The sequence below is a fragment of the Urocitellus parryii genome, chromosome 13, assembly GCF_045843805.1.
Source record: "Urocitellus parryii isolate mUroPar1 chromosome 13, mUroPar1.hap1, whole genome shotgun sequence".
NCBI classification, from domain to species: domain Eukaryota; kingdom Metazoa; phylum Chordata; class Mammalia; order Rodentia; family Sciuridae; genus Urocitellus; species Urocitellus parryii.
In genome coordinates, this window is record NC_135543.1 from 2,191,246 (window position 1) to 2,218,243 (window position 26,998).

Below are 26,998 nucleotides of genomic sequence, written 5' to 3' on the forward strand. Positions count from 1 at the left end.
CTGCGAGAGCCCTGGCCCTGCGCCCCGGGTGGAAAGCGCTTCCCTTCCTGGCGCCCCGAGAAGCCTCGCAGCGCACCTGTCATAACAAGAGGCTGTTTGGCCACATAGTTTGGAGTAGGGCCATAAAACAGACTCTGGAAGAAGGGACTTCTCCCTAAATCCTCCCTCTGGCTCCTTCTCCCTGGCCCTGCCCTGCCGTCCTCCCGGTCACCTCTCCTGGATCCACCCTCTCTACCCCCACGTGCCCTCTCTGCTGACCACTCGCCCTTTAGTCCTGCCTTCCCTGCCCTCTCTGCCCCACCTGGGGTCCTGCCAGGCCCGTCCTAGAGGAGATTTGCTGGAGGACTGTGGGGCTCTGCGAGCGGTGCCCACGCAGGACTCACGCCGTCCACTCTGTGTCCTCGGCAGGTACCCTGGCTAAAGCAGAGCAGGAGCCCTCTGCCCTCTTATGCCCGCAGCCAGCCTGGGCTGTGCAACATGTACAAGGTAAGGCGGTCGCCGTCCCCCGCCCAGGGCCACCCACGCGTGAAGTGCGGGGCGCGGCTGAGTGGGCGGGGTCCTTGCAGGGGGGCTCTCTCTGTCCCAGGACAGCAGGCTTCAGGGGAGCAAAGCTAGGGCGGCAGGTCCTGAGGGACACAGCAAAGGACAATCCCTGGGGGGGGGGAGTAGAGACCCTCCTCTGCCTTCGAGTCCTTTCTAGGGTCCCTCAATGGCTCAGGTGACAAGGGCATGACTGTCAGCTCAGCGTCATAGAAAAGTCATAGGAACAAGCTACAGGACCATGGTGTGGCCACCAGTGCCAGCACAGGCCAGAGGGCAGTAGAGACTCTGGCCTTGGACACTGGCCTGGACAATGGCCAGGGGCATGCCTGTGCCCAGACCTGCTTTGGAAACCAGTGCCCCACAGAGAGTTGGCAGTCACTGGACATCAGCCGAATTCACTCTCAAGTGACATGTGCCCTTAGCCCTGTCCCCCAGGGCTCGGCCCTGAGCAAGCGCAACCAAGCCTACCTGGGATGGAGGGACCCCTGAGACGGGCCTACCTGAGTGATGTCCAGGTAGGCAGGGAAGGGAGGGGGTCCTTCACCCTGCACTTGAGTCAGCCAGGCCTGCCGCTCACGCACGTCCAGGGTCACCACATGGATGCTGCCATGCTCGGCTCTCAGGTAAAGTCACTGCCCGGGCCTGGGCGCTGGGCAGATGTGGGAGGCTGACAGTGTGCGCCCGAGTGCCCAAACTAGAGCATCCTCCTCCTGCTTCTCGGGGCCAAGCAAAGGACTCGGGGCCGCGGGGGAGCCGCGGGGCCCAGGCACCTCCTTCTGCTGGTATTGGGGTGAGCACAGGGAAGGAAAGGTGCCTTGTTTCTCAGTGAGCTGGGCTCCGGCCAAAGGAGCACCCAGCCTGGCTGGGGGGCCTGGGGGCCCTAGGACAGAAGCCTTCGTGTTGAGACGGGGCAGGGCTGGGCCCGGACAGAGTGTGCAGGTTCCTGTCCATGGATGCTTATCTCAGTGGAGAGGCAGGTCTGTGAGGAACAAAGGGCCTGCTTGCTACTGGCCTCCAGGGTGGCCAGTCCAGGACCAAGGCCTACAGGTGCAGAGCAAGGCTCACAGTCCATGGAGCCAGGGCCTCTGACGCCCCCCTGATGCCCTGTGAGCTCGTGGGCTTTGCTCCCTGGAAGGGGAAACACTCCCCGCAGGGTCCCAGTGGTGAGGCAGGGAGGTGTCCACGGCTGGCCCCTCCTTGACTGATGCCCGACTGTGTAGCTGCCCCTGGTTCTCCAGGACTTGGTGACTCGGTTCCAAGAGCAAGCACCACTTCCCCGTGGTTTCTGGGGTGCTCAGTCCCTCCAGGGCCGGCCGGCTCCTGACGTCCCTGCTGGTGAGAAAAGCTGTTGGCACGAGTGTGTGTGTGGCACCTCCAAGGGGCCAGGTGGGCACAGCTCCAGGGCTGGCGGCCGAGAGGCCTGACCACCCCTCCCCCCTGCACTTGACACGTGGCCTGAGAAAGCAGGCCCCGTGAACAGATGGAGAAGCCGGGGATCCCGAGACACCGCGGTGCAGAACACGGCAAGGACTCTGAACACAGGGCTCCACTCTTCTCCCTTATAAAGGCATCGAGAAGAGGGAAAGCAGCCCGAGCTCTCACACCCTCCCAGATGTTCACCTGCGAGTTTTGAGCCTGGGCAGAGCCCGTCACTGCTCTCCACGGTGCCCCCTGTGGCTGCCGAGAGCTGGCCTGGGGGGACAAGCGTCGGGCTCCTGTACAAGGCTCTGTCTGTTATTTGCCACCTGCCAATGCCCCATTCTGGTCAGTCAGATTGGGTTCGACTTTCCTGAGCATACCCTAGAATCATCTTAGGACACACAAAGAAACATGGGGCCAGGCGCGGTGGCACACACCTATAGTCCCAGTCACTGAGGAGGAGGCTGAGGGAGGAGGATCAGAATTTCCAGGCCAGCCTGGGCACCTTACCAAGAACTTGGGTCAAATAAAGTTAAAAGGCTGTGGGTGTAGCTCCGTGGTAGAGCACCTGCCCAGCGTGCGCCAGACCCGGGGCTGGTCCCCAGTCCTGGGGGACAGCGTGTTAGAAGGCCGTGTGTGGTGTTCACGTGTCTGCTACGTGAAGGAAGCAGGGTGGCCAAGCTGCACCCAGGGCCAGGCGAGGTGGGAGGCACCAGCAGGACTCTCCTGGTGGACAGAGGACCCTCCTGGCACCTGTGCCAGACACACCCAGTCCTCTGCAGCGCACCAAGTCCCAGAGATGCCCAACGGAGCCGCCTCAGAGGAAGCATGCAGAGGCCCAGGAGGCTGGGCACCCCGGTCCTGGTCTGCCGAGCTGACACAGGGGCAAAGAACCAGCCTGGCTCTTCTCCCTGAGGAAGGCTTGAGGTTTGAGGTCTTCTGCGGCACTGAGGGGTTCTTTCTTATTTCAAGAAAGTGTTGGAATGTTAGATCTGATTTAACGGCATTGACTACAGGGAAAGGAGCGCACTCAACGGTTTCAAGCTACTTGACATCCCAGGGTTCTACCGCAGAGGATGTGGGCCTATGGAGGATGTCGAGCCGCTGGGGGAGGCACGGGCTGGGCAGTGACTCATAGTCACTGAGAGGAACTGTGAGCGCCCCTCCCTCACCAACCAGAGAATCCGAGGTGCTGAGGAGCCACGCCCAGCTGAGGGCCCAGCAACCCACTTCCTTCCCCGTGTCCTTCCCAGAGAGGTGATAGACAGGTAGATAGACAGACAGGCAGGCAGATAGACAGATCCGTCTATCAATCTGTCTCTGCAAAAGTCCAGGCGAGTAAGAAAGACCCACGCATTGTGAAGTCAGAGACGTCGTGGCCAGGAGAGGCAGGTGCCAGGCTGTGGGCAGCTCCACCGAGCGCAGGCTCCCTGGGGGGTCTTTGACTTCAGGACCCCAGCGTCTTCCCGAGGACTGGGCTGTCTAATTCTGGGCAGCATTAAGACCCGCCCCAGTACCTGCCTCCCAACAGTCCTAGCAGGAAGAGGGACAAAGCGTCAGAAACGCCGCGTTCCAGGGAGTGGACGGGTGCCTGTGCTCAGCTCCCGCAGCCCTGAGGGCAGGCAGCAGGTGTCTAGGAGTCTTGCTGCAGAAGAGGCCGGGCTCCTCGGCCAGCAGAAGAGGAGACACTGCCTTTCCCACCCCAGATCTGTGCTCTGCTTCCAGGGCGTGACCACTGCCCAAGGTGCACGCGAAGCTGCTCAGCAAAATGACCCTTGGGAGCCAGCGGCCATCTAGCTGCCGATCCGCATCAGAGAGGAGACAGCAGAGCTCGGGGAATCACAGCCCGTCATGGTCCCTGCACCAACCCCACAGAGCTCCCCGTTCCCAGGGGGCCCCCCGTGCTGGTCCTCTACTGGAGGAGCCGCTGGCCAGGACAGGAGAGCTGGAAACAGACATCAAAGCCCGTCCCTCTGAGGTCAGAGGATGTGGACTTGGCACTGCAGGAGCCCGGGGTGCAGATGTGGACTTACATCCATGGCCTAGGCACGAGATCCACCACAGCACCGTCGCCAGGCCACCGGAAACTGCACCTTAAGAAAAGGCTGGGGGGACCCCAGCGATCAGAAAGCTCCTGGTTGGTAGTACACGGCTGGCTGTCGACCAAAGCCCACAGCGTGACACAACTGACCCAAGACCGGCTCAGAAACAGGCACGTTCTTCACCCTGAGAAAATCTGCATGTGTGTGTGTGTGCTCAGACAGCAGAGAGTCCTCCCCACATCGCAGGGTCAGAACATCTTGGGAAAAATAAGTCCAACGCTCTCTCCTGAGACGCACTGGACGCTGTGACCAGTGGTATGATAGCTTCTGGAAACGTGCACAGTCAAAACCAGCCCATGAACCAGGAGCCTGGGAGTTCTCGGGAAGCCGGGCGTCACGGCTGCTGGGAACGTGGGGAGGAAGGAAGGCGGAAAGACAGTCTCAGACACCATGGTGGGCTGGGTCTTTGGCCCCAATCCCGAACCTGCAACACACCTGCTTGCTGGAGGCTGCCTCTCAGCTGCTTGCTCATGTGAGCCCTGGAGTGGACCATGGCCTGGCCCTGATCTTCCAGTGGCTGTGGCAGGCAGGCCACTGCCCTGCCGGCTGGCCCCTACCTAGCAAGAAGGCCTTTAGAGGGTCGTTTCTGGAAGTCTTCAAGGACAGGAACAGTGAGGGCACAAGAAAAGTGGACCCCCCCTCCCCCCGGCAGAAGGACTGGTTCATGGCTCTCAAAGATGAAGACCGTTGCGCAGGAGCGTATTTGGTTTTATCTTCACCGTCACAAAAAAATAATAATGCTATTGATGGCGATCCTCACCGCCTGTGAACCTATCACAGCTGCTCAGGAAGACCACGGCGCTGTCACCCTCTGTGGTCCCCAACAGCTGTGCAGATGAGCGGCTGAGCGCCACGGCCCAGCTTCTCCAGAGCGCAGAGAATCCCAGGTTTCTCCAGAGACAAGAAGGAAAGCACAAATTCACCGAGTCCTTCACTCTGGGGACAGTGAGGAAGAACGCCACAGGACGGAGGTGTCCCCACGTCCCCTCTAGATCGGGCATCGTTCTGAGATGTCCAGTCTCAAGTTAAAGGAGCAAGTACCTGGCGACATGCTGGCTGGCGGGCGGGTTTCCCACCACGCGGACAACACGAAATGATCCGCACAGTGCGACCTGCGAGTGTCGAGGCTCAACTTTTCCTTTGAAGCGGGAAATGACACTTCCTTGTTTTAATCAATTAAAATGACGATACAATTGAAAAATCTCGTCTCATTCACCAGGCCTGTATCTGTGGGTCAAATGCTCAGTGTGTAGCAAACTAGTTAGGACTGGTTTTCTAGCATTGAGTGTCCTGTGGCACCAGTCCTCAGGCGCCGGAGACAGTGACCAGCACATCGGATGGACTCCAGAGGTAGACGTCACCCTCTTTTTCTCAAATGTGAGCACGTTGTTATTTCTAGCTCTTAGCTTCTTAGTACAGGTAAGTCGACAAGCTTTTGAAAGAAATCACACACGATTTATCTTTTAATTTTTTAGTATTTATTTTTCAGTTGTAGTTGGGCACAATATGTTTTATTTATTTTTATGTGGTGCTGAGGATCGAGCCCAGGGCTTTGCATGTCCTAGGTGAGTGCTCTACCGCTGAGCCACACCCCAGCCCCCCACACACTCCATTCTTTTCTCATCTTTTCCTTCTGTCATAACCAGTCGGGGGATTTCTTCATTGCTGCTAGGTTCTGGCTGGTGCCATGGGCCTGGGGTCCCTCCCACACGCAGCCCACACAAACAGCGCGGCAGGCGGCATGGAGGTCAGGAGACTTGGCAGCAGACCCCTGGTTGCTTCTGCATCTCGGTCTCCGCATCTGTACTGGGACGTGCTGCCCAAAGCAGGGTGGAGCCCCAGCTCTGGTTGGCGGCACTGAGGCCAGGGAGGCCAGGCCTGGCCTGTGATGAGAAGCCTGGGGACGGCTTTCTTCACTTCTTTCCCACAATGAGGCTTTGTGTGTTCCAAGGTCGCGGCCGACTCACTGACTTACCTGAGAGAGCGCGAGTGAGAACGTTGTCTCTCAACTCTGCAGATGACTCTCGGGGCATCTTTGAGAGACGTTTCTCCCAGGTATCATCCTAACATGGCAGCACGGACCCCCTTACACGGAGGACCGGGTGCCTCTGAGGTGGACGCTCCTAGCACATCAGCCTGTCTCTACAGGACAGAGTCTCAACGGGGTCAGGGTGGGAAAAGCCTGGAGCGAGGGACCCAGCACAGGTGACCCTCCATAGAGCCCAACGTCAGGCTCACAGGGTCCTCAGGTTGCAGACACAGTGCCACCAGGGGCCCTGTTCTCCACAAGCCATGAGGACAGCGCCCGAAGGACCAGGTCCCCGAGAGCTCACACACAAGGAAGTCTACGGACAGTGCAGGAACAAAATGAGCTTCCTGATCAGAACGGGGCCAGAGCCTCTCCAGAGACATGACACCTGCGCTGGCATGCGGCCAGGTCATCAGGGACGATCCCCGGGGCCTGGGAGAGGCCAGCCAGCACAGGAGTCGGCGTTAAGACGGCCGTGAGTCCCACGGTGGGCTCGCTGCTCACTCTGAACCACGGGCACCACTAGCAGCCACAGGGAGCCGAGTCGGCCCACGCAGGCTCTCAGCTACGCATTCATGCCGTGTGTCTGCTGGTTCTCATTGTCCAGAAGACACAGCAAGCACACAGAGCCGAGGGCGAGCAGCGAGAGCGCCCCAGTGCAGAGGGCTGGCAGGGGCGCCTGGAGGCGCAGAGCCACTCCCACCCACTCCCACCCAGAGGAGCAAGTGGAGGGTACTGGCCAGAAACTGCACGGCTGCAGGTTCATCACTGGTGTTCCAGGTGGGTCAGGAGAGAGAAGACTCACAGCCGAGACGCCAAGTAAGAGCTGGGAACCTTTTTCTTTCCTAACCGTGGAACCCAGGCACCAGTGAGTCTTTCATGATGCCGTGTTTCCTTCTTCAGAGAGTTCGTCTCCTTTCACAAGACCCAGATGCAAATGGTGCACACATCTCTGCCCTACTTCCACGAAGCAGGCTCTAGATTCCAAGGAGCCACTGGATACCCAGTCTGTCCACCTCAGAGGCCCTGCACCATGCTGATTGTCTGATAGGACTTGCTAAAGTAAGAACTCCCCGCTCTCCCCAACCTTAAAGCAGGTTGGAAAACCGGGAAAATCCCTTCCGACTAAGAGAACCTGCAACCCCGTCTGCGAGCGCCCCCTGCTGGTGAGTGGCATTGTCACAGTTTGAGGGAAAAGAATCTTCTCAAAAGAAACAGGACCCAGAAGAAAGCATTTATTCCAAAGATAAATGAAACGGTCAGGCCGTGACTCCCACCCATAGTTTCTAAAGCTCTTGACGTGTTATTTACCATTAAGAAGTTGGGGTGGTTTTTTGTTTGTTTGTTTTGTTAACCATGATGCAAACCTCTATTTTATGGAAAGAGGTCCCTGAGATAGTAGTCAGTAAAAGAGAAAACCCAGGCTAACAAAACAGTGTGCACATCATGGTCACTTTCAAAGCCACTTGAAAATCTACCTGTGTTTGTGCATAAAGCCAGGTCAAGAAATTAGGTCATCCAAGTGTCAACCCGAGTCCCCCGAGGGCTACCATTTCCACGGACTCAACTTTACTTGGCACTTTGTAGAGTATGTATTAATTTTCTAAACTGGAGAAAACACTTTTTTAAACTAGACCATTTTCCTGACCTCCATGCATCCAAACACTCAGCTCCAGTGCTGACCCCCGGGCCTCCCCGTGGAGGGGCCGGGCAGGGGCAGGCTCTCTGCCTGCTGGGTTCCAGCGTGGCTGGGGGCCCTGGCCCTGCAGCCCTTTCTTGTTTATGGTGGACCAATCTTCTCATGCTTCCTGTGCAATTCAGCCACCTGCAAAGACCGCGCTTAAACCAGCCAGCACAGGCAGGCTCAGATCCAGCAAGTGACCTGCGAGTCTGCTTCTTGTTCAGCTTAGTGGATGTAATTAAAAGCACTTCACCAGAGATCTCCTTGCCTAAAAGAAACTGACCTCCCCCAGGCACCTACGCACCCAGGGTCCTGGGGCAGAGGCTCCGGCTGACTCCTGATGGCAGGGGGAGAAGCCGAGGTGAGGTGACTGTCCCAGCAGGGCCACTTCCCCTGGCCTGGCCCTGTTCCCCACTGTCACAGTCCTTCAGGTGTGCAGCTCCTGCTGGACTGTGAAGCTACCCGGGGTCCCCTTCCTCCCCTAGAGACCTGCCCAGGGCCCACCACTCATCATTTCTGCTGGGGCTGGCACATGTCCCTGTCTCTTGTGGCCTGGGACAGATGGCCTTGTCTGCAGGAAGGCGTGAGAGCACCCGCAGCCTTGCCTACGCCAGCCTCCTCCAGGGCACGCCGCGGAGCCCAGGAAGCCTGCCTCAGAGCCGCTGACGTTCCACCCCCATGAGGGCCTGGGGCGGTGTGCCACAGAGGGAAGTGCACGTGTTGCAGTTCCCTGGAGAAGGGAGTTGTGCTTGTGGGGAGAGCGCAGTAGGGCAGCCAAGGGAGCTCTGGAGGTGGCTGATGCCATGGTCACACGCATACACAGGGTCAAAGCGCCGGTGCCACCCAGCGGCACACTGCAGAGCTGCTGAGAGGGTTAAGATGTGGCTAAGGTACAGTCTCCCGGCCACAGGCCCCCATACGTGATAGTCCATGACAAAGGGCCTAATTATATCTTATTTTATAAAGTAACACATAGTAAAATGGGCTTGTTTTGTGTACACTTCTATAAATTCTAGAATTGTGGAAATTTGGGTAGCTGTCACCACTACTAAAGTACGACACCCCTGCTCCCAGACCCTAAACCCCGCCAAGCCCAGCTCTGGTCTCCCTCGCTATAGTTTTGCCTTTGCAAGAATGTCACAAAATGGGATTATGTAGCATGAAAACCCCTTAGAATGATTTCTCTCACTCCACATAATTTGGAGATGCCTTTGAGTCATTGCATGCACCCAGATTCTGTTAATACCCTTTCACTGTTGAGTAGTAGTCTGTTGTGTGGACATACCATAGTGCACTTATCTCCCATCCACAGAAGAACATTTTGGTTGCTTGTGGTTGTTAGTGATCATGAGCTGAACTGCTATAAACATTCAGGCACGGGTTTCTGTGAGAAAATAAGTTTTTATTTAAGATGTCAATTATTTTTCCTTCAAATGTTGGTGACCAACATTTTCATCATAAAAATATTTCCAAAAAAAAATGGCCTCATCCCTGTTTTATTAACCAGAGCAGGAGCGGAACTGCAGGCCAGATGAAAGCAGGTGGGTAACTTTCTAAGAACTGCCAAGTTGTCTTTCAGAGTCATCTGCCCCCTGTCTGCATCCCCACACAGTGTATGCCCCACACCCTCGCCCACCCGGCATCACCAGCCCCCGTCCTGTGGCCTTTCACAGGCCTGTGGCCATGCCACTCCACGGCTGTCCTCATCTTCCTGGTGGCCAAGTGCTGGGCGTCTGTTTCATGGGCTGACCTGTCCTAGGTAAGCCTCTTTGGTGAAGCGTCTATTCTAGTGTTTTGTCTATTTTTTAGCCAAATTGTTTGTTTTCTTCCTGGAGTTTTGAGGGCTTTCCACATATCTTGGGTTCAGGCCCTTTGTTTCCATGGGAGTCTCTGGGTTTTCTTCCAGTCTGTAGTTGGTCTTCTCATTTTCTTGCAGGACCGGGTTTCTTGCAGGAAAACAGTTTGAGGCTTTGATAAGGCCCGAGTGGTCCCTCTGTCCTTCACGGATCTCCTTTTGGTGTCCGGTCTACCTTCTTGCCCACCCCCAGACCACGACTATTTTGTTTCCTTTTAAAGTTCTAGAGTTTAGCGTTGCCAACAGAGATGTATGATCCGTTTGTAAGTGAGCTTGTAGAGAAGGCGTGAATCTGGATTAAGGGGTTCTTTGGTTTGGTTTGGGTTTGGGGTTTTGCATATGGATATTTAACTGTTCCAGAAGCATTTGTTGAAAAGACCGTCCTCTTTTCTTGAACCGAATTGTGTTTGAACCCTTGTCAAAAATCCACGGGGTGCTTCTGTGAGGGTACACCTCTGGCCTCTCCCTGCTCCAGTGCTGTCACTGAGTAGTAGACCTTCAGGAGTGGGACTCTCTAACTTGTTCTTCTTTATCTCACTTGTTTGGTCATTTTGATTCCTCTGCATTTCCGCACAGTTTTAAAATCAGTTTGTCTATGTCATTTGGGGGCCGTTGACGGCTTCACCATGTGAGTCTTCTAACCCATCACCACGTTAGACTTCTCCAATTAGGTCTTCTTGAACTTCTGGCCTTTATCTAGCAACAAGCTCCCCAGCTCCCTGGCCCAGCCGTTTTGACTCTGCATTCTGCACCCCCGTCCCATTGGGGGAAGGAGGTATAACGCTGGTCAGGGGCTGACCTCAGCTGGTCAGCAAGCCCAGCACTGGTAGGAGACAGTTTTTGTGAGACTCATACCTAATATCCTGTTTCTTCTCCATTGTTTTATACAGTGCTGTTTACAAAAATCTATAAAGATTTTGCTTAACTCTTCATGGCTATTATATAAGACTATGATTTTCTAAATGTCCTTTTAGGGAAAAGGCCACTACCACTGTAGCATAACAGTACAATTATAGCTACATGACTACCCTCTAATCATCTGTGCAACTGACAATCTAGACCCAAAGCCTAAGTCAAAATAATCCAGGCACTTTCGGTGCATATATAACCAAAGTTTGTGTGATTCCTAACACATGCATTTATTGTTTATGTTCAGCTCTGAATTAAAAGTGACCTAAACAGTCTACATGCTGATTAGATAGTTGTTCCTTATGGCATACTTAATTGGGTGCTGAGGGATCTCAATATTCCAATTTCCTTTCTCGTGAACCGTTCTGATGTCTGATTTCATATTTCCAGCTCACACGCAACCTACCAACTTCAGGAGCTCCTTGAAATATTTAAATTGCTTCCCCCCCCCCAAAGTTTGGTGACATATTCATTATAAATATAATTTACAAAAATCATAATTTTTATTTATTCAAAGTGGGTATGCACGTGTATAACCTGGTCGACATAATTCTTCACTAAATCTCTCACAACATGAACAGGCTTTGACAAGATGAGAGCTACCCGACCGAACCTCCACGTAGGTCCTCGGCATTTTCCCAGGTTTATCACAAGGTGAGGGATTCACGGTGGACTCCAGACCTGACTCTCAGCTGGTGGACGTGGTATTCAACTCCAGGCAGGGTCAGCTTGAGCTGATTCAGGGCTGTTAAAGTCTACCTCAGGCCCTAGGGCTGGGTCTAGGCAGTAACTTCGCCTGACGGACAGACCAGAGAAGCAAAGTCGCTCCTCTTAGGGCAACAACCTCACCAGCTCCCTGGCCCGGGCATTTTGACTCCTCATTCTGCACCCCTGTCCCACTGGGGGAAGGATGTACGACGCTGGTCATGGGCTGACCTCAGCTGGTCAGCAAGCCCAGCACTGGTGGGAGACAGACGACCCCATGAGAATTAGAGAGCATGGTTCTTGGACTAAGAACCAGGCGACATCGTCAGGTTCAAGGCCACAGGCTCTGCCTCTGAGGAGGACAAGCAAGTACCTCCCTACAGCAGCCAGCAAGAGGACAAGGCACTGCAGACGTTTGGGCCTAGGCAGAGAAGAACCTGCGTATGGAGAAGAGCACAGGTGGCCAGCCCCTCTGCTGAGCAAGGCTGAAGGCCCAGCTGGGACCAGGAGGCTGATAAGCGAGAAGTGCGAGGGGAGGGAACAGTTAAGAGGTCCACACATGGTTCAGTTATTAAGAAATCCAGGGATAAAACAGGACCATTCTTTCACCCACTAGTTGGTTCCCAAACTCTGGGCAGGCCGGTCTGTTTTGCTCCTGCCGGATTTGCAGAGCATGGCTCACACCTGCCCTGGCCGTGGGTCAGGAGTGAGCGGGACCAACAGAAGGCACCAGGACAACACGAGTGCCCCATTCCTGGTGCACTCACAGCCTGGAGAGGTGGACAGACCATCCACAGGTACCCGTGCAGCTCTCTGTGACTCTGGAGCAGAGGTGTCAGTGAGCAGGCCCACTAAGGCCCAACGGGTGCCTGTGCTCCGGCCCTCCTCAGAGAGGGCGGGTGTCGGGTGTCGCCCTGGTGGGTGGGTAGGTGCAGGCGAGGAGAGGGTAGAGCCTTTCATCAGCCCTGGGACATGGACCCCACTCTGGGCAGGCCACTGGGCCTGTGTGACGGAAAGGGACTGGACTTACACGTGGCCCAGAAAGCTTGCAGCCCACCATGTGAAGTGTGGCCAGAGGGGAGACTCAGAAGGAAGAATCAGTTAGGAGGCAGTGACTAGAAGCTGGTCCTAGAGCCTCGGTCTCCACCTGGTGGGCGAATCCCTGAGCTTCTGTGTCCCTGTGATGAGAGGAGCCGGTAGGAAGAGAGCAAGGAATACGCTGAGGAAAACCGTCAAGGGAGTGATGGGCGGTAGACCAGGAAGAGTTGAGGCATCAAGCCCAAGGGTCTGAGGGACAAAGACCCACAGGTGGGAGTAGCCACAAATGTCACCAAGTGCATGCCTGGGAAACTCTGCACACTTGGCCGATGGCCCTTGTCCCTCTAACGACAATCGTCACCCGTTGAGCCAAGCCCAGAAGATGAGCTCTCTTAAGCTCCAGAGATGCACCTTCAGGCATTTTGGTGGTAAAACTGTCTGTGAAGGCAGGGTCCTCCCTCCCACATGCCCTGAGGAGCCAGACCCGGGGCGCTCACAGCCCGCTGCCTGGCTATGGCAGAATTCTCTGCTGTCCATGGTCTCCAGGGCGTCCCTGCGGAACTCCTGCCCGACAGCTGCAGGCTTCTCGCGGGCACTACAGTGACGTCCACGTGGGTTCTGGGAGGGACCGTGAAAGGTGGGGGAGAAGTCAAACCAAGTTTGTGCTCTACTGCTGGCTCCTGAGTCCTTCCTTTGGTTTTCTGAGAACCGTCCTGTTCTGAAGGGTCTGCACGGATGAATGGTGCGATGGCTGGCGCCCCCTGTGCAGGGCTGACCTCTGCTCACTGTGGACCCCGCCTGGTGCAGCTCGCACTGCAGCTCACACTGCAGCTAGTGCCTCTTCACATCCTTCTTATTCAAGATGAGCCAGCGTCTCCCCAGATCGGGCAGACCTGGCACCGTGGTGGCAGGGGACATTTTGAGAAACAGGCCGGCGCATGTGGCCAACAGCCTCAGACCTGGTCAGGGTCCTCTTTTGCTGTTAGCGGTGGTTTGTGCACCATTCCTGAGCATTTTTCTCTATCCAGACCAGAAGCCTGGGGGTAATTAGCATTTCACCTGCCCCGGTCCTAGATGAATTGCCTTTAATTACTGTCACTTCTGCTTGGTCAGTTCCTGGCTTCAGGAGAACCAGCCGCTAAGTCAGTGATACAAACATCTACCCAGCAAGTCGCAGTCACACAACCAAATGCCCGGCCCTGACCTCCAAACCTGCCGGGGGCCTCCTGTCACAAGGTCCTTAGTGATAAGAAAAAAGAAAATCTCGATCCACAAAGAAACAGAGACCAGGCCTCTGCCCATCTGAGTCATGCCCTCTCTCTTTCAGGACTCACATGCAGCAAAGACTGCCCACTACGGCTCCCTGCCCCAGAAGTCACAGCATGGCCGGCCCCAAGACCAAAACCCTGTAGTCCAGTTCTTCAAGAACATCGTAAGTGAGGGCTCAGGGGAACCCGGAGATGGTGAGGGGGGTCACGAGGCTGGGGACACCTCACCAGCTGGCGTGCGGCCTCCCTGGGTGTGCTGGCCTCAGACACTCAGCCCTCAGCAGGGACGTGCCACAGGACCCCAGGTCACAAACAGCACTTCCCAACCACCTTGCCCTTACAGACAGCTTGCTACCAAGGAGCCTGCTTCTCCTGAGACCAGGCCCAGGCTTTGCAGGACCGTGAGGCAGGACAGGGTCAGTGGCTGCCTGGGTCAGGGAGAGAGAGGCAGGAAGACGGAGCACAGGCGTCTGCTCCAGGTGACACGGCGAGGGAGGGACAGACATCTGTCCAAGCCTTAGGATGTGCGACCCCAGCAGACCTTATACTATTTGGTTAATAGCAATAATGTATCACATTGGTTCCTTGGTGGTAACAAATGTGCAGAGTTAATGGCAGAGACTGCCCACAGCGTGGGGTGACTCTCCATAGGTATATGGGAAATGTACAGTTTCTGCACAATTTTTCCATAGATCTAAAGCTGCTTTACAAAATGAAGTTTATTAAAACCTAAGAACAGCTGGGCAGAGTGGTGCACACCTATAATACTATGGCTTGGGAGGCCAAGGCAGGGGGATTGCAAGTTCAAGACCAGCCTCAGCAGCTTAGTGAGGCCCTGTCTCAGAATTTAAAAATAATAGTAATAATAAAAAGGACTGGGCATAATAAAAATAAAATTGAAAATAATAAATATTATATAATATAGGAAATAAAAATAAAAAGTGCTCAGTGGTTAAGTGCCCCTGGGTTCAATTCCCAATACCAAAACCCTAAAAATAAAAAAATGAAATAAAACCAAGAACAAAATGGTGGGCTTCCAATGGTGAGCACCCGACGCAGCAGACACTTTACGGTAAGACTCTGGTAAGCAACTTCGGGGGCCACGGGCCGGGGGCTTTCCCCGTAAAGCCCAACTGTCACAGGGTGCCTTGCCTCCAGCCTCCCCCACCCATGTGGCTGGTGAGTGTCGCAGGGACCAAGATGAGCCGGCTCCGGCTGGAGAGCCCAGCGTGTGTGTCCCACCCTCCCTGCTCATCCTTGGAGCACTTGTAGGCTCGGTCCTCCTTCACCTGGACAGAAATGGGGGCGGGGTCAACGGTGGCGGGCTCCTGCCCACTGGTGTGAGCCCCTGTGTGAAAACATGGCCAGTCCGACCCTGGGGAGAGTGGGCTGCTGGGAGGGAGGGTGGCTCCCCTCAGCCCAGCCTTCTTGTGTGTCTTCCAGGTGACACCACGCACGCCACCTCCATCGCAAGGAAAGGTAAGACCTGGAGCACTCCTGTTAGTCCTCCCCCTGTTCGTAGGGCTTCCTGGAAACTCCAATGCACCGAAAGCAGAGGTGGACTCAGGGCTACTCACGTCCACCCCAAAGCCTGGGCCGTGTGGCTCCCTGGAGGGAGCTGGCAGACCAGGGCATGTGCCTCCTTGACCACGAAGACAAGCCCAGCAGATGCCCGCACCCTTTCCCTGAGCAGGAACCAGCAACCCTGGGCTGGGACAGAGCTCCAGGGGACCCTGCTGGTCCCTGGAGCCGGATGGACCCTGTCCACCTCCTCAGGGCTCTGCTGTTCAGATTCGGATGCTTGTTTATCAGAATCTCTCTTCCCATGATTGCTATGTCACTGTTTGCTTCTCTTCCTCACACAGGGCAAAGGACTGTCCCTCAGCAGATTTAGCTGGGTAGGTGACACGCATCCCCCTTCAGCTTCTGCTCCCTCTGCTCTGCACAGTCCCCGCGCTTGTGTTCGTTCTCTTTCAGTTGCTTAACAGTCCTGCCTTTTCTTCCTACCCAGACCAATTTGCACACAGCAGTTAATGGTGGCTTCCTCCTGGGGCTGGGGGTGAGGCGTGGTCTTCCCCTCCGGCCCGTGAGACCCTGCTGCTCCAGGACCAGGCACTGGGAGGCCAGTGCCTCTTCTCCTGAGGGCTCCCAGCAGAGCTGCCTGGGCCCCCGGGCAGCCCGTGCTGGAGAGAATTCCCAGTTTCCTTCCAGTACCGCTGAGGGGGAGAACAGGTCTCATCAGGTCAAACGGGGAACCGTGGCTGACGTTTAATCCCAAATGTTGAAGTTTATTAAGGAATGATGCAGCTGAGAAAAACTAAAGATGCTGAATCTGGTTCTGTGATTTATGATAACCCCATTAACCCACAAGATCCCATGGTTTTGTGTGTATGTGTGTGTGTGTTCAGTGATAACTAAAACTCATACAGAAAGCCGTCCAGAAACGCCTCCTTAGGAATTTTAGGGTCTTTAATACCAACAGCAAAGTTTCCATGAAGATTTATAAAATGGTTAATTTGTTCAGTTTCCAGGAAGTGGTAAATTAGTGTCGGAGACTACTTAAAATTCCTACCAGTCTACCCTGACCACCTCTTTGACTTCAATCACTACCGAATATCGGACACAGTTGGTTCTTACTTCAAAAATTATTATTATCAGAATAAAATGAATGCGTAAACACCGACCTGTGGCAGGGGACCGGATCTGTCTGGGGAACCAATGAGCCTCCATCTAGTACAGAGCCACCTGTGCGCTCAATTAATAAGCATCCCATAAATGAGTTTCCAAAAAGTATCAAGGAAGAAGAAGAGGAAGAAAGGCAGCCCAAGCCGGCGGCAGGGAGGATGAGCACTGGGAGAAGGAGCAGGGCTCTCGAAGCTCTGGGACATCCCAACTCTTCTCACCCTCAAGGACGAGCAGAGCTCTCTGCCGGAACCTGTACGCAGACAGCTGGGGCTGCCTCTGGGCTTCTAATGAGTTTGCAAAACAGGTGATGCTCACGTGGGAGATGACCGTGGACCAGCTCACAGCTGATTAATTTTGATTTTCTGTGCCAGCAGGAGATGAAGATGATGTTGAAAACTGAAATCATCTTTGACCCAGAAATCTGGAGCTAGCCACTGCCTCACCTGCTCTTACCTTCTAGGCGTGGACTGCCGGGTGCCGTGCACACCATCTCTGGTGGGGCCGTGCGGGTGGGAAGACCCCCCTTTTTTCCAGTCAGTCGGAGGCTAACAGCCTCCCTGCCCTCTGCTCTCGGCTTGGTCCTGCTAAAGCTGGTGGCGTCGCTCTTTCTGAAGCAAACTCTCTCTCCAACGTGGTTTGGGGGTGGTTCTCTGCAGCTGTGGGAACGTCTGTTTCCCTGGCTGGATTCCAGACGGTCCCACTGACGTCTTGCTCGCTCTGCTGTGTGTTTCCTGATGAACTCTAGGTCATGCAAAGATGAGAGTGACCAAGGATTCCAGAGGAGGAGGCGGCAAGCCGATGGTGGGCCTGAAAGCCGGTCTCTGAACTCCGTGCTCAGAGCGCTTTATTTCTGGGGAAAACCACCAGAGTGAGACAGAGGACTTAGTGTTGGTCCGGGAAGTGTGGGTTTCTGTCATTTAACGGTGTCTGTCTGTTTGGCACAGCACTTCCTAACTGTCACCGTCCCCGTGTGCCGTCACGGAGTCCGCGTGTCTGTGGAAACCTCTGGGGTGCGAGGGTGGAGCTGGCTTGACTCCAGTATGTGGTGCTTGGACCTTTGTGCCACAGTCCCTGTCCCCAACCCTGCTTGATCACCCTGGTGACAGTTTCACCTGAAAGGAGACACGTGTTCTGGCAGGCAGGCTGAAAGGAAAGGCGCTGGAGAGGCAGCCGTAGGGTGGACAGTGCCTGAAGAGAGGACCCTGGGTCCAGCTTCAGTGCTGCCCAGATCCCTGGAGGTGGCCTTGAAGAGCTGGAACCTTCTGGATCCCATCCTCAAGGCCTCCAAAATGAAGGGACGGTCACATGGGTTCCAAGGTCCTTCCTGACACGAGGCCCTTCTGTGACTTTAGTAAAGCACCATGGGCTGATGCTCCGGGCTCCAGGCGCAGTCAAGAGGTGGCTGATCCCGTCACTAGCATCTTTGGGAAGGACGGTTCTCCATTCTTGTTCATAAAGCAAGAGGCAAAACCCTGGGCCCTGCCCGTGGCCCTCCTGTGGGCACAGGCCCTCACCCAGGGGCTGGTCTTCCCATGTCCATGTCCCCGTAGAGCTCACGCTGGCCGTGGGAGCTCCCGTTTGGCCATCAGTGTATTGAAAAGTCTGGGACACGCTGATGCTCTCACCTCAGTGGTCACTCGCCACTGCTACTTCCCACCAGGAGCCGCGCCCCTTCCTGAAGTGAGGGGTCCTGGTGGCCAGGGTGGAGGTGTCTGGCCCTGAGCGGCAGGAGCCTGGGGGAGAAATGGCACTAGCCCAGGAGTAGATGAGGAGACTGAAGCAGAGACTTTCTGACAGCAGCCTCAGGTTACCTAGCTAGAAAGTGAGGTCGCTGCGCCCCCGCCTGCCGTACGGGGGCCGCTGGTTTCCCTGCCCTCTGCCCGCAGCCAGAGCTGACAGAGCCTGGGCCCAGGCCACACGGTGGCCAGCGAAGCTGTCTCCTGACTCCCTTGGAGAGCTTCCTCTGCACCAGAGACTTGGGGAGCGTGTCTCTGCCCTTTAGAAAAGGGATGAGCCTCAAAACCTCACTGTGTGCGAGGACTCCGGATCCTCCCAAGTGCCTAGACCCAGGCAGGTGGGAACAGCCTCCAGACTGTGGGGACAGGCCTGTGCGCTCTTCCTGGTGTCTGCAAGGTGCGGCTGCCGCAGGGACCCTCCCTGCACGGGGGCAGGCCGGGTGCTGGCCGTCTTCTCCACAGGACCCCTAGCGTGTGGGAAAGCAGCTGCACCACGGTGGCTCTGGTCTGCCAGATCATGTGCTTGGGCCTCAGACCAAAGCCTGGCCAAGCCAGAGCCCTGTCTGCTGGACTCGGGGACAGGCACCTCTCCAACACCTCCATTCTTAGCTTAGGGCTGACCTGCGACTCCCCAGACACTCGCCGATTCCACCTGGTGGCCTGGGTCCTCCCCTGGTGCGCCCCGGTGGCAGCTGTGAGTGGACACTGAGCTCTGGTCTTCTCTTGCAGGGGGCCGAGGGGCAGAAGCCAGGATTTGGCTATGGAGGCAGAGCTTCTGACTATAAATCGGCTCACAAGGGATTCCGGGGGGCCCACGACGCCCAGGGCACGCTTTCCAAAATCTTTAAGCTGGTAACGTAACCTTCCTTCCCTGGGGACGCTGGGGCCTCCCCACTGGGAGGCAGGGGCCTCGAGCTTCACACCGTTCCCAGTGCCCCCTCCCTGGACCCCGAAAGGGGCTCAGGCCAAGGCATGGCCCAGCCCAGAGGCCAGGAGCCAGGAAGAGCCTCGGTGAAAAGACAAGTCACTTCCAGAAGCCCCAGCTAGCTTGGCCAAAGGGTCACGTCCACCACCAGGGCCCCCAGGCACATTCTCCCCAGAGCTCGGGCAGGGGGCAGGCTGGGCCAGCACCCTCTGCCTTGCTTCCTGGGGAGTCAACTTGGAGTGAGCTGCAGAAGGCACAGGTCGGTTTAAGACACGGGCTTTCCTGAGGCCTCCCTGTGAGCCAAACACCGAGCCAGGATGCTGCTAACGTTGGGTGTCAGGTGGGACAGCTCATCTCTGGTGGCAGCTGAGCCAGGACCGCAGCCCCTCCAGGAAGGGCTGTGGCTGAAAGACCCTGGGCCCGTGGGGTCAGGGGCCCATGCCAGCCCACTGTCCCTGAGCCTGTGGCCCTGGCCCCCAACCTCTGAGACTCAGTTTCCTCATGCATGAAAGGGGTGACGTCAACGCACCTCTGCACCATCAGGAAAGCCAGCCACAGCCCATGTGACACAGCTGGAGGGGCCGCGGCTCCCCTGTGGACACTGATGACGGCCGTGGGGCCCAGAGTGCTGCTTCAGACCACCCAGGGGCCTCGTGGAAGGGTAGACAGGGCAGCCACGGCCCGGGGAGTGTCTCTCAGGGCACTCTCCTGGGGCTTTGGGGGCCTTGGTCAGGAGGCCTGCAGGGCTCCTTCCTGTGGGCAGTGTGACCACACCCCCAGCCCAGGCCTTTATCCTGAGCCAAGTCCCGAGCTGCCCCGTAAGGACATCTGCCCTCTGGGGTGCCTGGTCATGCCACACCCCCAGAGGTCTGCAGGGAGGACACGTGGGCACAGCCCTGGCTTAGACAGGGGAGGCCTCCGGGACCTCAGGCAGCGCCCGGGCCCACAGCTCTGAGACGGCAGAAGGAGGATCAGCCTCACTGCCTCCTTCCAGGGCCTCCTGGACCCCTCTGCCCGTCCAGAGGAAGAGCTGACAGGGAGGGACCTGCCTCTGCCCAGCTCAGTCACCCTGCACTCCAGATCAGGCCTCAGTGTGGAGAGGGCTCTGCCTGGCCTCTGTCCACCCAGGGCCTGGGGAGGTCACAGTGACATCCAGACTGAAAGGCCAAGGTCCCCTGGAGAAGGGAGTGTCCTCAGCTGCCTGGAAGCCAGATGCTCTGACCTGGGGAAAGGGGCAACCCAGGACCATCACTGCCCGGAAGCAGTGGCCTCGCAAGGAAGCCACATGACCTGGGCTCCTGGGCCTTGAGCCGCCCAGCTGTGGACCCAGGCTGGTGCGCATCCATGGACGGGGCAAGGGTGCCAGGTGTGACCCTGTAGGACGCTCATTCAAAGCACCCACCATGTGCCTGGTGCCCGGATGCCCACCTGAGCAGTGCAGGCAAGGCAGCGCCTGGGCAGAGGCCTTGCTCTAGAGGTGCCCCGTGGTGGAGAGCCAGTTAGGGCCCCTCGGGGGACGGCAGGGCAGCGTAGGCAGTGATCGTGTGCCGCAGGCTGGGGAGCAGGCCACAGTGCCCGTCGGGTGCCACAGAGGACCCCGCAGCAGGAACACTTGGCAAAGACCTGAAGGAGGGCAGGAACAGAGCGGGAGAAGGCCTCGTGGGCTTGCAGGAGGACAGCAGCAGGTACCACGTGGCTTGACCATGACCGTGAATCAGGCACCGGGCTGGAGGACGGAGCGACAGGCGCGACCTGAACTTTAGTGTTGAAATGGCGATCCAGAGTTTCTGGCTAGGACTAGTGAGAATGGTGGCAGGGGTGGTGGCTGGACTGGACGAGGGGAGGCGGCCTTGGGAGTCGCACGGCGGCACTGGGAGGTGGCCAGCGATCGAGGCGAGGTTTCAGCAAGACTTCACATGGTGCCTTCTGGGTGAGACCCAGGACCTCGGGGACGCGGATGGAGGCCGCCCAGGCCATGCTGACCTCGGTCATTGCCAGAGCGCCTCTCCTCCCAGCCCCAGGCGGTCAGTGACCCCAGGCAGCCAGTGATGGTCTCTGTCACAGAAGAAGCCTTGTCTAAGTGATGGCCCGCCCGCTGCTCCATGGGGAATCGCCTGGACCCTTCCGCCCGTGATCTGTTTTCTCAAGCAAAGGAGGGTTGAATCATCACGCCATGATGAGCCACGCCACGCAGTAAGGAGGCAGAGGCCAGGCCACTTGGTCTGTCATGACAGGAAGCCTAGAGGCCAGGATGCCACTGTGTCCTGAGAGACCCCTTGCATCTTCTTGGTGAAGGACTAGCGTCGCTGCAGGACTCTCTGAAAACAGGGGAGGACGGCCTTGCGCGGGGTCAGCTGGGCGCCTGCTCTTGCCCCTGGCCACAGCGCCCACGCCGGGCTGCGCGGCTCTCCCTGTGGTGTCTGGGGAAGACGGCGCCTGGATCCTTCCGCCTGCAGCTTTCCACTCTGTGCCTCAGGCCAGAGGTGGCAGCACGTCGGGGAGGTGGGATTTCACAGGAGAACTGAGTACCGTCGGCTCCGCTGCCCTGGGCATCTCTGTGGGGCTCGCCCAGGCAGCTTGGCCCACAGAAGGGGACCTCTGGTGTCCCTGCTGAGGTCTGTCAGCTTGGAGGAGGGACCAGGGTGGTCCTGCAGCACTGAGCCCTGGGAGGGCTGGCCCCTGCACTGATGCCGTCGCCCCTGGGGACCCCTCGGCCTACTTCCCTGTGCCCCTGACTGCCTTGTGGAAACATCAGGTGTCACGGTTTGTGGTGTGACAAAGTGCTCACCAGACCTTAACTCCATGTGTTCTTTGAGTTGTGTGTGTGTTAGGCTCTGTCCCTTGTCGGAGACACAGCAGGGCCACACAGTCCCTCCATGTCCCTGGTGGGTGCATGTGTGCATGTCTGCCCTAGCCCAGATGCTGGAGCGTCCTGGGACGTGGACAGGTCCTATGCAGCATGGCTCTGTCCCTGGAAAGCCCCAGACCCACAAAATGAACAGAAGGAAATTGAGCTGCCGCCTGGTCGGCCAGGCTCAACATGGGCCAGCTCCGCCCCTCAAGATGTGGTCTGAGGTGACCAAGTACAAAAAAAAAGACTCCCCAAACATTCGACCCAGAGGGCCATTCTGGTGCTCTGCCTCAGCTATAAAATGCTGTGACAAGAGAGTGCCCGGCAGCCACTCCTGGGAGTGACCTGGATGCTCAAGCCAGGAGGACACCTGTCCTGAACCGTCTCGACACCTGGTTCATCCCGGGGCTCCCCCAGCGGCAGCGTGTGGGGACACCTGAGGGCACAGCAGCATCGTCCCCAGGCAGCTCCTGCGTACCAGCTCACGAGGGTCAGTCAGGGCTGGTGACGCTGCCCACCCAGAGGCTCTACTGGGGACACCTGGTCCTGCTCCTCAGGGACAGGTGCGGGGGCCTCCTGGTTCCTGCCACATGCTTGAGAGTCAGAACCGGTTGGGGCCAGCCCAGAACAGAGTGTCCACGTGGGTCTGCCAGGCCTGTGTGTGGGTGACACAAGTGTGTGAAATGTGTGTTTTCCTAAATAGGTTCAAAACTCTCCTCAGATTCTTTTTGGGAGCAGCTGAAATGTTTAAATTTCTGTGTAGTTCAGGGGAGGCTTGGATTCATCAGACGTAAATACTTTTCAATTAGTGGGGTGGTGATCAACTTCTGCAACAAAGGCTCCTAACTGCCCACTGTGGCTGGGCGGCTGAATGACCATCACGGAGCCAAGAGAGTGGACCCCATAAATGTCCCAGTGATGAGGAGGGCCGGAGGCAGGCAGGGCCTGGCGGGGACCGGGACACTCACTATCTCTTTCCTACCCTCCTGGACTTGAGCAGCAAGAGGGCCCAGGAGGGCCGCCTCAGTCTCTAGGCCCAGCAGCCGGTCAGCAGGTGAACCAGCCCCGCCGACTCCTAAGGTTGGCGTGGGGTCTCGGGGGGCTGGTCTCCCCTAAGCGGTCACCTGCGAAAATAAAACTGCTTAGACAAGCTTCCAGCGCAGAGTCCTATTACAATGCACAGAGCCGAGAAACGAGGCCGCTCATCCTGAGCTGTCCACCCTGGCTGGCACACCCCTGGCCCCGTGCAGAAGTCACCCTCTTGCTGGGCACCTGGGGACCAGGTCCAGACAGGGCCTGCTGTCTCCAATGCTGGCCTGCCCCTGGCAAACAGCAAGCTCCTTGAGCCTTTTGCTTTTCTGGGGACAAATGAAATCTTTGAGAGATCAATTTTCAAGCACCATCTAAGATTAAAAACAGAAAGCCACAGAGAAAGAGCAAAATTTGAGTGAAATTTGATCATTTAAAATACACACACACAAGGCAGTGCGGTCCCCCAGGTCTGTCTGAATGGCGCTGAGTGCGGGGACCAGTGTCCCTTCTTGAGGGCCCTCTCTTCCCTCACGCTGTGGTCACCGTGGGCCTGGGCTCCCTCTCAATCCGAGTGCCAAGCCTTTGTTCCTTCAAATGGCGCGTGTTGAGATGGCTCGTCGGGCAGGGTGGTGAGATCCTGTCGGTCACGGTGTGAACACGCCCTCTGTGCCGTTGGCCTGCCTGGGTGTGGCAGAAGGGCCACGTGGAGCGCCAGGCCCCGGAGCGGCCACGGCCAGGTGGCGTTTCTGGTGCACCCGGCGATTGCTGCGCTCACGGGCACTGCCGTCTTTCCGGCAACGCGGCCACCCCTGTCGTTTCCAATCGCCCTCGGTCGCCTGGACTCCAGGCTGAAGAACTAAAGTGCCCACTGAAGGCAGAACACTGTGGCCATGAACAGAGGCGGCTGAGGTACAGCGGCCGTAGTGCCGAGGGGTGGACCAGCACTTGCTAAAGGAGGCGCGGGCGACGGAGGCCTCCTCTCCTGCAGCACCTTTCTTTCTGGCACAGGATGCCAACACGAGCATCTCAAGTGGTCTGTGATCAGGTGACCCCAGCAGTGGGGCAGCAGCGGGGCCACGGGCTCTCACCTAACTCCTGTCTCTTCTTTTCCCAGGGAGGAAAAGACAGCCGCTCCGGATCCCCCATGGCGAGACGCTGAAGCCCTGCCTCCTTGTTCCCGACCCTGTCCTCCGCTTCTTAATCTAACTGCCTTAAACCTTAATTCCATGTGCGTGGACTAGCTAGTTAGAGCAGACGACCCTCCTAACCCCGTGGAGCTGTGCGGGCAGCAGGCCAGGCACACGGCACCTACTGCCCATTTCTGACCCCTAGTTAAATGCAAAAAATGGAAACAAAAAAGGTCAAAACTGTCACATTTCATTGGAAGATGAGCTTCCTCGGGTCTTCGCTGCTCTATACGTGGCCCTGAAGCTTAGGGGTCTGCTCTCTGTAGGTTGAGGCCCCTGGTGTCCCCCTAGTTTACCCGACTCCACCCCTGGACTTTCTTTTTGCCGGGACAGCGCTGCCCCTTGAAGCTTTCGCCGCGGGCACTGCCGTGGAGCCGCTCGCCTGGAGCCAGAGAACAGGGCGCGGGACTGTTGATCCGAGCTCCTTGGTTTCCTTCCCCTGCCCTCTCCCGCCTCCTAAAGCACCCTTTATGTTTCCTAACAGGATCAGACAGTCCAGGAGTGGCTTACTACACAGGGAGTTTTGGGTACGTGGACGCAGGCTGGGCAGCTGAGAGAGACCAGTGTGGGGCGGCGCAGAGAGGGGGGCGCCTCCAGGCCGGCCCCCCACACCCCACCTGCAGAATCCGAGCGCGGCAGAGGGAGGGAGAGGAGGCACGCGGGCTGGGCGAGGGCCCCAGGCAGGAAACGGGAACTTGGGGAGTTAGGCACTGGAGACGTCGTGCAGGTGGCCCCGGAGCAGCCACTGTGAAGAACTGCTTCCTCCCCAGAGCCCAAGGAGAGTCCAGGAGACTGTGCATCTCAGAGTGCGACTGCAGGAGTTCTCTGGGCGGCCTCACAGAGTCACTTGGGCCACTAGCATTGGGCGTGGCCAGCGTGGCTCACACTGGCAGTGTCCATGGGCACACACTAACCCGCGTGAAAATATAACCTTCCCCTCGTTCCCCGCCTAGAAATGCCCGTCCTCTGGGAGTGTGCCTGTTCCTGAAGGACTAACCTGACGCGGGGCTGGCCTGGCCGGCCTCGAGAGGAGGAGCTCTGTGCACCCTCCTGCCCTGCCCTGCCCACTCCCCTCTTGATTTAGCTTGTCTTCAGACCCGTCCCGAGCCCCACACTGGCATCATCTCCTGTACAGCAGAGACCGGGAGGAGCCCGATGCCCACCTGTCTCTTGTTAATCCCACTCTAATTCTGAATGCTCAGTGTGGGTCCATCTAATGCCTATTAACACCAGCCTCCGCCACGGGAGGGTAAGAGAGAAAGCAGCCCGATCCCTGAAACAGACCCTCCAAATGGTTCCCTACAGCACTGACCTCTCTGGGCAGTGCAGGCTGCGTGACCTCCATCCATGGCTCTGTCCACACAGCGGGTGCCGCGGAGATGGGTCAACGGGGACCTCACTCTTCTTGAATATGGAAATAAAATAATGAACTTGCAGCCATCTTTTCCCGGTGTCTCATTTCGTGTTCTGGCTCCTGGAACACAAGGCTCATCTCGGGGCCAGGGGAGCGCTCATCCCAGGGGTGCGGTCGGAGCCTCTGACCCCCTCAATGGGGTGGATGGTCAGATGCCACACCTCCACGATCAGAGGCAATGCCCGCTCTAAGGAAGGAATTTTCATGGCTTTGAAGAGAAGCTGCTCAAGTTGGTCTCCATCTTGCTGTTCGCCAGCGTGAGAGCCCTGGGGATGTGAGGAATTCTGGAAACTTACTCTGGATCACATACAGTTTCCTGGGCAGAGGGAAGTGTTTCCCAGACTGCATTAAGGGATTTTCTCTTTTTTCGCTTACAGTTGCCTTGGTTATAGGAATTCTATTCCAAAAAGATAAACCAGAATCCCTTTTGGGTAGCTTCTAACAGAACCGGGGTTCCTTTCTCTGCTCAGTCGGGGCTGTGAGAACTAGCTGCATTCAGGAACTGCAGGAAGGAAACCCACCCAGAACGAGCGTGGATACCACAGCCGGTTTTCTGGGGGGCATGTTGCTCCAGGCTCCAGCTTAAGGACCAAGCGCAAGGACCTTAGGGTGCCGAAGGCCACCATTTGGGGCTCAGGACACCTGAGCCCTGCAAGCGCTGTTACACTGACTCAAAGCCCAATGTCCAATCTCCTCTCTCTTCCCTTCTGTACCCAAACCCTTCTGAATGTGAGACTCGAAAATCACGCAAAGATGATTACACTTCAAAATCTTGTGCTCTTTTACTTGGTGAGTCTAATTTAAAGTCACATACATTCCCCTCCTAGAAATGACCTAGAGGGTAAATAAACCAAGGGCATATAATACAGTAAGGAGGCATTTACATGATCATGCAACATTCAGCTAAATATTTTAAAGCAAAATAAAAACTGAGCCATTGAACGTGCATCAAGACAGGTCTGAGTGCTTCTCCTGAAAGCTGACAAAAATCCATTTCCAGGTTGAGTTCTGTGAGAAGGGTTCCAGAACCTTCCTCACGGACGTGGGTGCTCTCCTGCGGCACAGAGCTGGCTTGGGGCTGCTGCCGTGATCTAGAGATGATGGGGGGGGGCATGAAACTGCACATCAGAATCAGCCCCGTGGACACTCATCCTCAAGCTGCACAGCCTCCCATGCTGCTTATTCCCCAGGGAGAAGGCCAGCCACACAGCCCCGGGGCGGGACACACTCACCAGTGAGTGGTAGAGCCCAGGGGTTGGGCTGTGGGCAGCCAGGCCCAGAGCAAGTGGCTCTGGAGAGAGGGTGGAGGTTGGGCCAGGCTGGAGGGGACCTGGCTCAGAAGACAAGCACTCCCACCTAGTGAAGGGGCCTTCATAAATTGGGCCCTGCACAAGACACTGGAATTGGGAGACCATGAGAGACAGAAATTCCCTGCATCTGAGGACAAGTCAATGCACAACGGGTGCCTGTTTTTCACCTGCAACAGATATTTCCTAAACCCCACGCGGAAGGATACTAAGAGTAAATCCCAAGACTCTGCAGTATCAGTGCTTCTTTTTCCAAAAGGGTGATGTAAAGTGAATCAGCGCATTTTTCTATGGTGGTCTCTCTCAACAGTG

At 56.8% G+C, this 26,998-nt stretch overlaps 1 protein-coding gene across 5 annotated transcripts in view; it reads left to right on the plus strand.

The window, feature by feature from the left end:
• Nucleotides 1-25,393, plus strand: part of Mbp (myelin basic protein) — a 100,805-nt gene extending 75,412 nt beyond the window's left edge. The window contains exons 5-10 of one of the 5 annotated variants that reach the window (XM_026414137.2): nucleotides 409-486; nucleotides 13,609-13,713; nucleotides 14,993-15,028; nucleotides 15,415-15,447; nucleotides 18,700-18,822; nucleotides 23,893-25,393. In XM_026414137.2, coding sequence (XP_026269922.1) covers nucleotides 409-486; nucleotides 13,609-13,713; nucleotides 14,993-15,028; nucleotides 15,415-15,447; nucleotides 18,700-18,822; nucleotides 23,893-23,937 — 420 coding nt within the window. In that variant the 3' untranslated portion in view covers nucleotides 23,938-25,393. The remainder of the gene's footprint in view (nucleotides 1-408; nucleotides 487-13,608; nucleotides 13,714-14,992; nucleotides 15,029-15,414; nucleotides 15,448-18,699; nucleotides 18,823-23,892) is intronic. The other 4 variants (XM_026414140.2, XM_026414138.2, XM_077792318.1 and 1 more) reach the window with 4 other exon arrangements.
• The last annotated feature ends 1,605 nt before the right edge of the window (nucleotides 25,394-26,998 follow it).